Raw genomic sequence first — 14754 nt, 5'->3', positions numbered from 1 at the left:
GAGAAGACTATTGAAAACTGCTTCCAAAAACATGGATTTTTTAAGACAAACTCTGAAACTTCTTGCGAAAAATTTGAATATCTTAAAAATGAAATTTTTGAGAAAACCCCAGATGGTATATCAAAAGAATTTGAAAATTAGTTGGATATTGTTAACAAAACTGTGGATTTTTTAAGACAAACTCTGAAACAACATTGAAGTGGTGGCTATAATGACAGCATCAAGCTGCCACAGATGAGAACTTTAAACTATAGAAGAAAATGAACCTAATACAAGTATAGAAGAACAAATTTTAGAAGCTCTACAAATACTTCATCGTGGTGTGCAACAGAGCAGCAAACTTTGAAAGGCATTATGAGTATGAGCAATTTATTCATGAGCTACTATATTCAAAACACACAACAGACGACACTAGATGAGCTTTTAAAATAAATTTTATGTTGTTGTTTATTAAAAAGTTGTTTATAACAATAAATTGCAAAAGTGATGCAATTTTTTATATCCTTTGCTTAATGTTATCGAAAAGCAACTGTCCCAAAGTGATCAAAATAAGCAGCGTCTACTGTATATAACATACCAAAATAGTTGTAAATAATTTTGAAGACCCTGCAGTAGTAAATCAGGAATGGCTAAAAAGGTAAGATAATAACCATAAACGATGAAAACATTCTTTCATACTTTTTAAGTACAGCTTGCAAAGACAAAGAAGATGTCACAAACATTTTATTTTCTGTATATATACACACTTCATTACATATGATGATTAAAAAAAAATCATAGATGAACATCACACTAGTAGCTTCTCTATCTCTTGTTGAAGTGCTTGAATCTGTTGTTTCAGCTGAGAACCTTCATTAACAGTGACAGAGCAAGCAATTACTGGTCTTGACACCCCACACGCTCTCCCTAATGCTAAAAGGAAGGCAAACAAATCAAAAATACTTTAATACAAAGGCCAACTGAAGTTTGTTCTATCTGAAGAATGTCTAATTCATTTAACAAGATATACACAAGAAAGCAAAATAATGTTAATTCTCTATGCTCCCAAATTACATTAAACATTAGTATACAGGAACAAAAATTGATAAGTGGGAACAATCAATTATCCCTTTCGCTACAGCATTAATTAGATTTCTATGAGGTGTTGAGTCTTACATGTTATGGGGAAGATAAGAATTTTTGCACTTCTAAATTAACACTCCATTATCTTATAATTATACTGTCATTTTTTATATTACTAATGTGAAAATGAAATGTAAAATTAAATTTACAGCAGCAAAAAAATTAATCTGAATACTCAATTTTAAAGAAAAATTTTAATTTTGCAAGAAAAAAGTACAAAAATTAAACTCCAACTTTACCTAATAATTTATATGTGCTCCTCTGTTCATAATATGTTCGTTAATTCACTTAGGCATGGACTCTATCAACATAGAACACATTTTTCTTATTTCTGCACCTCAAAACCATACTTTTATAAAAGGATTGTATTAAGTTATCCTTTGTATCATAAATTTTCTATTGGGTTAATGTCAGGAGAGTTACCTAGACACTGAAGCAATTGAATGCTGTGATTTTGGAGAAACTCTCACTTTTTTTTTTTGAGGTGTAGCATGGAGCGAGATCCTGTTGGAAGATGAGTTCTTTGTCTTCCTGGATCTGTGGGACCACTTTCTTCTCTATTATTTTTATGTATTGGTCACTTTTCATCATACTGTCAGTTACAAGTGATCCTGTCATGTTTTAAACAACCCAAGAACATCTTTTTAGCTGGATGTTTAAGAGCTTATTGAACACAGGTGGGAGAAGTCTTCTCAGTTACTGATTTGCGAACATAGGATACTCACTCTCCTCGGAGACAAAAAAATGCTCTCAGAGAATGACTTTCTTCCACTTCTCAACAATCCAATCTTTGTATGCTTTCGTCTACTGCAGCCTCTTTTTCTGCATATCCTTTATCAACCGTGGGCAGTCCTCCCTGCTTCCAACAATATTTGATGGACTGGCATGTCAGAAACGTTAATCCCACTAGCTGCCAAGTCTCTAAGTCTCCAGCAGACAATCTTGGATTCATTTTGCTTTTCCTAACTAGTAAAAAATCTTGGGTAAGTGTAGTTTTCCTTTTCTGTCAGGAGAAAAAGGAAACTGTCTCCCTAAACCTCTTTAAAATTGCATTAACAGTACCCAAACTATCAAACAATTAAAATCACCACACTCATTGGCAATTTGTTTCTGAGTAACAGATGCTCTGAAAAAGACTACATATTTTTAAGATGTATCCATTTTATAGCTACACAAAATGAATAAAAAGCTATGAATGTTCAACTTGTCTACACTATCTATTAAATATGCAAAACACTATTAATAAACATCATAGAGACAGTTAAAACACACAGCATTCTACCAAAATAGTGAACTAAAACCAAAACTGAAATTACTACAAAATGAAACAAAAAACTAAAAGAAAAAATTGAAGAAAATTTGCTTCTTCAGATTAATTTGTTTGCTATTGTATATATTAATAACTTTAAGATCAAAAAGCTTACCATGTTTTGACTTCACAAAAACATATGGGACATTCTGTAAAGGAAAAAAAAAAAAAGAAGTCAGAACAGTTTTTATATTTTTATTTTCTTCTGTGAACTTATATATCTACTCTTCAAACAGGAAGGTAATAGGTAATAAATACTACTGATCTTGAATTTTGACTCCCAACGTATCTGAATTTAAGAAATAAACTTTCCAAATGCCAGGCTGGTGGGCTGAGTTAATATACCTACTCTCCAAACAGCAGGCCATAGGCTCATATCCCACTGTGAGCATGGATTTGTGATTGCCTTAAGTGGAATTTCATTGCCCCATTTATTGGGGAACTGAAGTTAGGAACCCCCACGAAAAAGTTCCATGTTTGGCCTAAAGAGCAGGAATTTCTGGACTATATAAAAATTCCTTAGCCAATCCTCAGCACTAATGTACTATAGGTTTACATTTTTGGAGGGTGCAAGTCAAAAGAGCATTTTCAAAGTGAGCTGACATTAATATACAGCTCTGAATACTAAGGTTACTGATTTGATTGTTTTAATCTCTTAAGCAATTCATTTGAAACACTGGACAGCTAATTTGCATATAAAGTAAAGTAATAATTAGATGCATTCCAGGTTACAAGAATGTAAAATGCTACATTTTACAATATCATACACACACATACCAAAATATAGAATGATGGTACAACATGACAAAATTTCATGCCGGCTGGGGCGTCGCCCGGTTAAACAAGGCCCCCGTTGTTTTTGCCAGGGAACCAGGGCGAACAGCGAAAAGTCAGCTACTGGAACAAATCTGAAAATAAACCCCAACTCAACATCAGAGTTAAAGATCAGTAGTATCAACATAAGAAGCCTGAATGACAAAGAAATGGAGCTAGCTGAGGAATTAGATAAGTAGCAGATCGGCATAATAGGGGTGACTGAAACAAAAAAAACCCAAACTGGTGAGATCTTTCTGAGCAATAAATACAAAATGTTATATTCAGGCAATGACAATCAAGGAAAAGAAGGAGTAGCCATAGTATTCAACACAAAATACAAGGCTAATCTTCTTGAATGGCAGGCAGTCTCAAGTAGAGTAATGTGGGCAAATATGAGAATGGGGAACTGGACAATGAGACTTCTTTGTGCCTATGGTCCCACAGAAGGTTCTACTAAGTTAGAAGTGGAGGAATTTTTTGAGGCTTTAGAAAAAGCAACTGACACAATGAAAAATTGGTCCTTGTTGGGGATCTAAATAGCAGAGTAGGAAATGATTGTGAGACATACAAAAATGTTTTGGGAAAATTTGGAGAAAAGAGCAAAGCTAATAACAATGGCAAATATCTGTCGGATTTCTGCTCAGGACATGGACTGGTTATTACTAACACCATGTTCCAACATAAAAATGTGCACAAATTCACATGGAGAGAAGAGGCTAGGAATAAGAAAAGTCTCATTGACTATGTTATTGTTGATAGTGATGTTTTCTCCCTGGTGCAGGACACCAAAGTGTACAGAGGATTTGAAATTGGAAGTGATCACTATTTAGTCTTGAGCAGGATAAAATTGAATTTCATATTGAAAAGAATAACATGTAAGAAAGTTTTAAAGCGAATAAAAGTTGAGCAGCTCTCAGATGTGAGCTGTAGACTAAAATACACAAAGATTATTGAAGAAAAAATGAAAGAGTTTGAGAACAGGAATCAAACCTTGGAGATTCAGTGGCAAACTCTGAAGAAAACATTCATTGATTCTGCCAGAGAGGCATGTGGTGATGTTGTCTGTAAGGATAAAAAAAATCAGAACTCCCTGGTGGACACAGGAAGTTAAAGAGGCAGTGAAGGAAAAGAAGAAAGCATACCAAAAGTTCCTGTCAAATAAGTCAGCTTGTGCTCTTAGAGAATATAGAGACAAATGTAAGAATGCTAAACACTGTGTAAAACTAGCTAAACAAAAGTCATGGGTGGACTTTGGCAAGAACATAGAAAATAAATATCAAGAAGGTGGCAAAATATTCTCGAGGTTGTTGAAGAAGCTTAGGAATGGAGGAAAGAGTGCGTAAAAGGAATCAGATGATAAAGGTAACATGAAAACAGGAGAAAAAGATATCCTTGAAGTATGGAGTAATTACTTTGAAAAACTGCTAAATGAAACAAGCAGTGATGACAGCAGAGTGGTAAAAAACACTGACCAGGCATGTAATCAGGAATACATATCCATACTTGAAGTAGAAAAAGCCATCAAAGGCTTGAAATGTGGAAAGGCAGCAGGAGTAGATGATATTCGACCAGAAATGCTGAAGTATGGTGGTATAAGAGTCTTACAGTGGCTGCACTGCATAGTTCAGAAAGCCTGGACAGAGGGACGAATTCCCGACGATTGGAGTAGAGCTCTCATAGTACCCATATATAAAAAGGGAAATAAAACTGAATGTGAGAATTACAGAGGTATTTCCCTACTGAGTGTTCCTGGCAAGATCTATGCAAGTATACTTGAGAAACGGTTGAGAAGAATTGTGGAAGAAAAGCTTGGTGAAGAACAAACTGGATTCAGGACAAATAGAGGTTGTCAGGATCAGATCTTCACTTTACGACAAATAGTCGAGAAAGCATGGGAATATAACAAAGATCTGTATTTAAGTTTTGTCGATTTGGAAAAGGCATATGACAAGGTGCCAAGAGAGAAGCTATTCAATACGCTGCAGTTATATGGTGTCAATGGGGCATTATATCAAGCAATACTTAGTCTTTATTTGAGTTGTGAGTCAGCAGTTAGAATTGAAGGAAGTACAGGAAGATGGTTTAATGTTAAATCTGGTGTGAGACAAGGATGTACATTATCCCCTCTGTTATTCATTATCTATATGGATCACATTATGAAGGAATGTGGTATTAAACCTGATATCAAAATTGGAGATGTTAATGTCAGCTCTTTGCTTTATGCGGATGATGTTATACTTCTAAATAAATCCGCTACAAGCCTGCAAGATTCTCTGACTAAATTGAATAGCTGTTGTAATAGATATGGTATGAAGGTCAGCAATAAAAAGACAAAGATAATGAAAATAGGCAGAATCATCAAAAATGTCAACTGTGTTGTGAATGGAGTACCTGTGGAACAAGTAAAACATTTCAGCTATTTAGGCACGATTTTTACTGAAGATGGTAAATTAAATATAGAAATAGACAACAGAATCAGCAAAGCTGGTATGGTCGGAAGTCAATTAAATAAACTGATATGGAATAAGAGAGAAATTAGTCGGAACACTAAATTAACTGTATACAAGACAGTGTTCAAACCAGTTTTAACTTATGGATCTGAGAGCTGGGTCAGAAGTAAAACACTTGACCAAAGACTAGAGACCACAGTTATGAGAGTCCTGAGAAAGATTATAGGCGTGAACAGATGGCATCAATGGCAGTATCATATTAAAAACGAGGATATTAGGAAAGAACTTGACATTGTCAGCATTCAGGAATGCGTTAGCAGAGCTAATCTCAGGTGGTATGGTCACTTAAACAGAATGGGCGAAGAAAGATTAGCAAAACAAGTGTTCTCTGCCAGGTTGGCAGCAAAACGACCCAAAGGAAGACCAAGATATAGGTGGATTGATAAGGTACAAAGTGCTTTAGATGATAGAAATATAAGATCTGATAATGTTGGAGTGTTGACAAGTAACAGACTGATTTGGAGGAAAATTGTAGATAGGAAATTAAAAGTGATGTAATTTTTTTTATGTAGTACTGACATATCCTGTACACCCCTTGAGGGTACATGGCAGGAATTTGATGATGATGATGATGATACACACATGGACAAAGAAATTAGCACACCAAGAAGGCATAGGATTCAACTGATATTTTATTGGTTGGTGATGATACAGGTGAGTGATGCACATGATGGCAAAAACAGAGCTAAGGACAATTACAAAGGGATCTGTGGTACGCAATCTGGTCATCAATAGTGCGTTGCACCGCCTTGTGTGGCGTTACATGCTGCAATACGGTCTGGTATGGTGGCGAACAGGCACCTGATGTTGTCATGTGGCAAAATGGCCCACACATGTTGGACCCTCTGCTCCAAATCCTGGATATTGTGGCACGGTGGGAGCTGCCGTTTCAGCTGCTCCCAAACATGCTCGATAGGGGACAAGTCCGGGGAGCACTCAGGCCATGGAAGTGTCTGTACATGACATAGGCAGGTCCAGGCAACCCGAGCCGTGTGCAGACGGGCATTATCCTGCTGGTATCCTGCCCAGGAATGGGAGAACGTGGGCCATAGGATGTCGTCCACATACCGCTGCCCCATCAGTGCGCCACGTATCACTATGAGGGGTGATTGGCTATTGCTCCCCAGACCATAATGCCTGCAGTGTGGGAGGTGTGGCGCTCGATAACAAGGTCGGGATTGTGTCCTTGACCAGGGGTCCTCCACACCCTGACACGATGATCATCTGTCCCTAACTCGAAGCGACACTCATCACTGAAGACCACATGTCGCCAGTCTGTTGAATTCCACGTCGCTCTCGCTTGGCACCGCTGCAAATGGAGTTGGCAATGTTGCGGTGTTAATGGGAGCACATATAAGGGACACTGGGATCGTAGATTCCAGAAATGGCATCAGGAAATGGTTTGTGGGCACACAGGAGCCCATACATCTACCCGTATAGGGGACCGGGTCACCGTGGGATCCCTCCGTGCTTACCACATGATCCGTTGATCCTCTCTAGCATTGGTCCTCCTGACCCAACCGGTGCCGTTCTGCCGTGTGACAGTGCTGGAACGTGTCCACAGCTCCCAGCACTGTTGGGCGGTAATGTCAGAACAGTTCATGTGCACGCTTATACGGCATGCTGACCACCATCCGGTTTTCAGGCGGATGATCATACCCTCTGTCAAAGTTTGTAAGTTACTTAAATCGACGCCTCTGGCATCTACCTGGCATTATTGTCACTCTGTACTATAGCTTGCGTCTGTCGGTGCTTTTCGCTTTAATCAGCTATCGACTACACGCTGGCTTTATGGCTGCCGTTTCGTGCTTGCAGTGCCACTGCAGGGTGTGTGGGCATGCGCAATCGCACCAAACTTGGATCATTTATATACCACCCCGCACTCTAGCGATTTGCGTTGTACCGCGTTTTCTTCCAGGTGCGCTAATTTCTTTGTCCGTGTGTGTATGTGATAGTGTAACCACCTATATGTGAATTAGTTACGGCATTTATTTTTATTAATAATTATACAGATAATATCTGCATTCTATTCAGTCAATAAAGTGAAGAAATTAAAGATAATTCATTTTATTAAAAGAGAATCTAACAAGAATTGTTAATATTCAATATTAGATCAAATCAATAAATGAATTAATTGTCAGCTCACCTAGATCTTCACTGAAGACAAAAACAATTTCTTCACTATTTGTTTTCATTCCTGACATGCTTTGCTCCAGCAAAATGTAAATTTATGGTTGCTTAGGAAGTGTTACCAATAAATGTTACTTTTTTTTTTAATATTCATATTTCTGCAATAAATTTATGCTTGAACTGTGTATTATGTTTCTTATTCCAAAAACATTATCACACTATGGACAGTATCAGTACTTTTTTTTTTTCTTTCCATATATTCTTTTAATTTTCAGTTGTTTCTAGTTGTTTCAGTTCAAAAAAAGGCTAGTGAAAACATACATATGGAGCATGTATTATATGGTGGTGAGGCCTGGACTTGAACAAAACAAGACATGAAAAAGTTGGAGGCATTTGAACTTTGGTGCTGGAGAAAGATGAAAATTAGTTGGACAGAAAGGAAAAGTAATGAAGTTCCAAATATAGTTCATGAAGAGCAGTCATTAATGAAACACATCAATAAGAGAAGAAAACGCCTAATTGGACACCATTTGAGGCATGGGGGCTGTAGAAGGAAAGAGGCCACGAGGCAGACCAAGAATTTCATATATAAATAACATAATGAGGCTTAACTGGCACTAAGAGTTATGAAGAGATAAAAAGGAGGTCACAAGACAGGATGTTGTGACGTGCTGCTATAATTACCAATCTTCGGACTGATGCACCAAAGAAGATAATAGGAAGTTAGTTGCTTTATGACCTCTATTTCCAGAGTTCTATGTGTAGTTGGTCAATACCTGGATCCTTGGATTCTTTCATTTAGCTTATAGTAATAGAATTTCTTCTTTTATTACCAGTGATGCCTTTCCTCTTCCTGTATTATCCTGTTCTTTTTTAAAGAGTTTGGCAGAATTCCCTCCATATATTATTTATTTATTGTATAGATCCAGTTTCTTTGTTATTTTTATCCTTCATTTTTAGTGTTTGGTTCATATGATTTTGTGAGTTCTTTTAAGATCCTTGAAGACATTTTGTTATCATTCATTTTATTGGCTTCTTCGCAGGCTTTTGCCTTTTCTTCTAGACAGTTATTCTTTGCTGTTTTGCGCAATCTACTGATTTTATTTTTGAATCGTCTAAGGTTCTGTTTGTTTTTTTCTGCATTTTCTCTATTTAAGAGGATTTTTGCATTACTTTTTACTTCTATGATTTCTAATATTTCTGCAGTGATCCAGGTCTTTATGTAGTTTAATAGATGTTCCTAATATTTTTTGGGCAGTTTGTACCATGATTTCCTTACCTTGGTTCCATAAATATTTCACTCTGTCAGAGGTCACTTGGCTTATCGCAGGTTCTATTGCTTTCTGAAATTTGTTTTGTGTGCTTTGTCTTTGAGTTTGTATACTTTGTATCCCAAAGACATCAAAGTGATCTACCAATGGAATTAGACACATACAGGGGGATACAATGGATTAGAGATTAAAAGTTAAAAAAGTGGCTGGATGATGTAAAGGGAGAGGGAAAAACCCTGTCATCTTTGTATGAAATGCATCAAGGATAATTAAATAAACAGAAAGTAATATTTTTAATAGTATACTTAACTACTTGTAAAATAGATATGCAAATTCTATTTACCTTGTCTTCACAAAGAAGAGGTAAATGCAAAAGGATTTCCAAAGGTTCACTATCAGCAGCCATGATAATCACTTCAGAAATGCCCCTGTTCAAAGTTTTTGTTGCTATAAAAAGAAAAAAATTCAGTGTCTTGCATTGTAGTCAAGAGTAACACTGGTCAACAATTTTTATTTATTTATTGTTTTGATAAATGAAATTAATTTAGGTGATTCTAATATATTTCGAGGTGCTGAAATCCAAAAATTTCCACCTCACACACACACACACACACACACACACACACACACACACACACACACACACACACACACACACACACACACACAAAAGGCCTATGATTTGGAAAGAACGATCAAAATCTGTCACAAGATCAAGTAACAGATTGTTAAAACATTAACATACCAACTTAGTGAACAGAAAGTTCATTCAGTTAATGCGACCTAGTTACACGTTAAAAAAAAAAAAAAAAAAAAAAAAAAATCTGGACAGACAATCTCATCTTCAACAACAGAATTTATGAATATCAGAAACAAAAATTTGTTTTCCCAAAAAAGAGGCAAAAATCAAATACCAAATTCCTAATATGTATCCTCATGGACTGTTCACAAAACTATAATAGCATTATTATTACAGTATTGATTAAATTAAATTTAATTATAATTAAATGTGCATTATTACCAGCTACCTGTCAACAATTTCCTTGCAAATCTACTATTTGTCAAGGTCTCCAACATTGGTAACATTCTACAACCTTACTAACTGCATTAATCCACCCAAATCTTGATCATCCTCTGGATCTTATTCCTGCCAGCCAGTCTTTTCTCTCCATTCTGTTTAAGTGACTATAGATTTTAGATTAGTTCTGCCAATGATACCATCTGTTCACTATCCTAATTTATCTTAGAACTTTCATGTCTGCATTCTCTAGTATAATCAACTGCATTATATCCAACCCAACTCTCAGAATTTATTTTTGATATTGTCATGTTATAGGCTTAATGGAGTGAAACAGCACTGAGAAAGAATTAAAATAATATTTAATTCTTTCAATATTTCATCTCAGTCACCAAGACATCATCAGGGATGAGACTTCTAATGTACGTGCACCCACACACACACAGGGCAACACAAAATGTAGTGAAACAAAAGTTCTAACTAGGTGGGACCTTCTGTGGGCACTTGTTAAGTGGCCTAGTATGTAAACTGGGATCTTGAAGTGTTAGTGTTTCCCATATTTTGAGAAGTGTTAATGCAACCATATTTATTCAAATTAGGCTAATTTTTGAGAGCAACTGCAGATTCCAAAAGACAGGCTTTCTCTTCTGAATTTACTGTGATAGAGCATGGTAGTCTTTTTCCAATTGATTCTGAGCTGACAAAGCATGGTCTACAAGGTCCAATTGACCATAGTTATAACTGCAGATATAATTTTTGGTGTTCTTCCATGTAGTGACTGATCTTCCTGTCTGTCCATAATAGGCCAACTTGCAGGAACAAGGAAATCTATATACACCTGGAACTGAGAGAGGAGAGATTTGGTCTTTAGTAGAGCAGATGAAGGCAGCTAGTTTCAAGTGGGGTTTTAAAGCCATGAAGAGGTTATATTTCTTGAGATTTTGGCCATTTTTTCTGAAGTGACTTGGACATAGAGGATAATGATGGAATTACTAAAATCTTTCTGAAGAAAAGGTAGAGGATTAGGGGAAGGGTTGATTATTATTATTATTTTGATACTGTGGGAACTATAGCCATTAGATAAGAAGGGTCGTGTATATGATTAAGTTCTGTTGCAAGAGAAGACTCACTGGAACAAAGGTTATAGACTATTAGTTAATATTTTAATGATACCATATGGGGGGTGGGGGTATTACAAGCATTTTCCATAGTAAACTGGATTCTAGGGTGACTACTGAGAGCAAGAAAAGAGTGTAACATGTCTGGGGCATGAGGTCAAATAGAGAACACACCATCTAAATATCTCAACCAGAGAGAGGCAGAGTGAAGAGTCTTGTTTTCATAATATTTTATTAAAAAAAATTGGCAACTGGGGGGGGGGGGGGGGGGAAGAAGAAGAAGAACCCATAAACATACCTTCTATCTGTTTATAAATTTTTTTGAATAGATGGATAGCAAAGGAAAATAGAGCTGTGATATCAGGAGGAAAAACTTTTTCATAGGTGATAAGGTGTCATTTAAGGGAATATTTGCATTATTTAATACAAGTAGATTTAATATACTGCCAAATATTTCAGTTTGAAAATAACAAACTATCACCAGTGGCGTGACAGAAAACAGTTTTATACAAGGTAGAAAACAAACAATTGATCATTCAAAATTAGAACAAGCCACATGATGTTACATTGCTAATCATGATATCATTTTACCGAAGAAAGAGTACAAAATAAATTACATGTATAAATTTACAATGTCATGCAAAAAACTTAATTTATAAAATCATACTAAAGATATTGGACAGATGTAGTATCTAGAAGGTATTAATTAAAAAAAAAAAATTTATGTGTTATTCAGATCAAACTTTCCTGTATTTTTGACAAGGATATGCAGTCACTCTGATTCAAGTTAGAGCATTGAAGTAAGGCCGCAGCACTCTTTGAATAGGTGTTTGAATTTATACCGACATCTGTGTAGAAGGGTGAGTTTTGAACCAGAGAATGTTGTAGTTTGTCTCAATTCCATGCTGCGACCAATCCAGACTTATACTTATCGGATTTGTTGTGAAGAATATAAGACTGATGTTCTTGTATGCTTTTTTCTATAGAGCACCTGGCTTGTTCAAAGTAAGAAAGACAGAAGTAGCATAGAACTTGGTATACACCAGGAAGAGACATAGTTGAGTATTTATTTTCAGATAAGGAGAAATAGGTGGATATTTCATTAATAAGAATATAAGTAGCTGTCAGATCACATTTCTTCAAAATTCTTAAAACTGGTTCTGAAATTCTGAAGATATGTGGGATTGGAACTTGACATATTGATTCAAAATAAGGTTTTAATCTTTCTAAGGTGTCTGCATCTAAACTTATAACTTCATCTAGAAGGGAATTTAATTTCTTCAGTTACATGTTAGTGGAGTGGGGTCATGATCCAGTTCTTTTTTTTTTAACTATAGAAAGGTTAAAAACTCATTTTGCAAGACCTCCTAGATTTTATGGTCTACCAAAAATCCACAAGACAGACATTCCTCTCCGTCCTATTGTACACTGTATTGATTCACCTACTTACCGCATATTTAGCGAACTTATTGAAATCACATATAGGCAAATCTCACTCTTTTTTTTTTGAAAAACTCTTCTGATTTCTTAAACAAATTAAAAAATGTCTCCATACAACATACTGATCTTATGTTGAGATTTGATGTAAAATCTCTATCCACAAATATCCTCTCAAAGAGACTTTACAATTACTTACTGACATCTTCCCACAAGATATTGTAAAATTATTCGGATTCGTAATGCACTCTGGATATTTCTTGTGCCAAAACAACTTCTAAACCAAGTAGAAGGAACTTCCATGGGAAGTCCACTTTCCCCCTGCTCTTTTATTTGGAGCATTTAGAAGACATTCTTTTTTCATCTATATTACTCTCAATCTTCATTTTGGGTTAGATATATGGACGACATTTTTGCAATGTAGCCTCACAACAGATTCCTTACCTTCCTTTTTAGCCAAAATCAATACTTTACACCCTCATATCAAGTTCACCATGGAAACTGAAAAAGACAACAAATTATCCTTTTCAGACATCCTTCTCATCTGCTCACCATCAGGTAATTTAACAACATCTGTTTACAGAAAACCCACTTTTACTGGACATTACATTCTCAAACAATCTGCTCATCAACCTTCTCAAAAGACAAGAATCATAAAATGTTTAATTCAACGAGCTAGAACTAATTGTTCAACTCCCCATCATTTACAGAAAGAACTTTCTACTATCCAACAATACAAAAAAATTAAATGGCTTCTCTGAAAGGATACACAACATCTGTTCGACTCCTACAAACCAAAACAACAAAGAATCAACATGTCAAGTTCCAATCCTACATATCTCCAGAATTTCAGAATCAATTTCAAGAATTTTGAAGAAATATGATCTAACAGCTACTTCTATTCCTATTAATAAAATATCCACCTATTTCCCTTTGTCTAAAGATAAACGCTCAACTATGTCTCTTCCTGGTGTATACAAATGTTCCATGTGACTGCCATCTTTCTTACTTTGGACAAACCAGGCGCTCTACAGAAAAAAGAATACAAGAACATCAATCTTATATTCTTCACAACAAATCCAATAAGTCTGGACTGGTGCAACACAGAATAGAGACAAACCACAACATCCTCTGGTCCAAAACTCGCCTTCTACACAGATGTCGGTATAAATTCAAACACCTATTCAAAGAACGCTGAGGCCTTACTTGACTGCCTATCCTTGTCAAAAATATGGGAAAGTTTGATCCGAATAACACATAAATTTTTTTTTTTTTTAAACTAAGACCTTCTAGATACTATATCTGTCTAATGATATCTTTAGTGTGATTTTATAAATTACGTTTTTTGTATGATATTGTAAATTTATACGTCATATATTCTACACTTTTATGTTTACCTTTCTTCAGTGAAATGATATCGTGATTAGCAATGTAACATTACGTGGCTTGTTCTAATTTTGAATGATCAATTGTTTATGTATTACCTCGTAAATAACTTTTTTCTGTCAAGCCACTGATGATTGTTATTTTCAAGTTGAAATATCTGGCAGTATATTAAATACACTTTTCTTGTGCTAACGTGTAGATAATTCTTAATTTAAAGTCACAAGTTTCTCCCAAAAGTAGAATTAATACATGGATGAAAGAGAATGAAATTCTCTTTCGTACATGTGTTTCACTTAGTTTTGTGTTGCCTTTGTGTGCATTACAAGTCTCATATTGTACTCTCCAATATCTTAACGAGTTTCTCCCAGCACTTAAGCCTTAGCACATAGATCATCTTTAATATTCTTCTCAAAGTCTTCCCATGGCATTCGTTTATCTTCTCCCCGACCCATATAATTTTTTTGGTATTTTATGAAGGTGCCTGAATTTTTTTTTTTTTTTTTGTGGATAACTTCAAGTCCAATATGAAGTTCAGATTTTTTATTTATTTTTAACCTAAATCCTTGCAAGACAACTTCACAATGTCTCTCTGACCGAATTACTAAATTTTCTCTTCAGATTTTACAATTATAATGAG

General features: G+C 35.5%; 1 protein-coding gene across 1 annotated transcript in view; it reads right to left on the bottom strand.

Moving 5' to 3' along the window:
• Positions 1-706: 706 nt before the first annotated feature.
• The window catches only part of hoip (NHP2-like protein 1 hoip), a 37694-nt gene continuing 23646 nt past the window's right edge, over positions 707-14754 (bottom strand). Inside the window, exons 3-5 of the mRNA XM_090411336.1 lie at positions 9502-9605; positions 2547-2580; positions 707-912 (exon numbers count right to left, since the gene is read on the bottom strand). Coding sequence (XP_090267462.1) covers positions 788-912; positions 2547-2580; positions 9502-9605 — 263 coding nt within the window. The 3' untranslated portion in view covers positions 707-787. The remainder of the gene's footprint in view (positions 913-2546; positions 2581-9501; positions 9606-14754) is intronic.

Source organism: Typopeltis vanoorti, chromosome 21 (assembly GCF_054136105.1).
Source record: "Typopeltis vanoorti isolate ZY-2024b chromosome 21, IOZ_Tvanoo_1.0, whole genome shotgun sequence".
In the NCBI taxonomy this organism is placed as follows: Eukaryota; Metazoa; Arthropoda; class Arachnida; order Uropygi; family Thelyphonidae; genus Typopeltis; species Typopeltis vanoorti.
The sequence above is the reverse complement of the archived record's forward strand: the minus strand, read 5'-3'. Positions and strand labels throughout refer to the sequence as shown.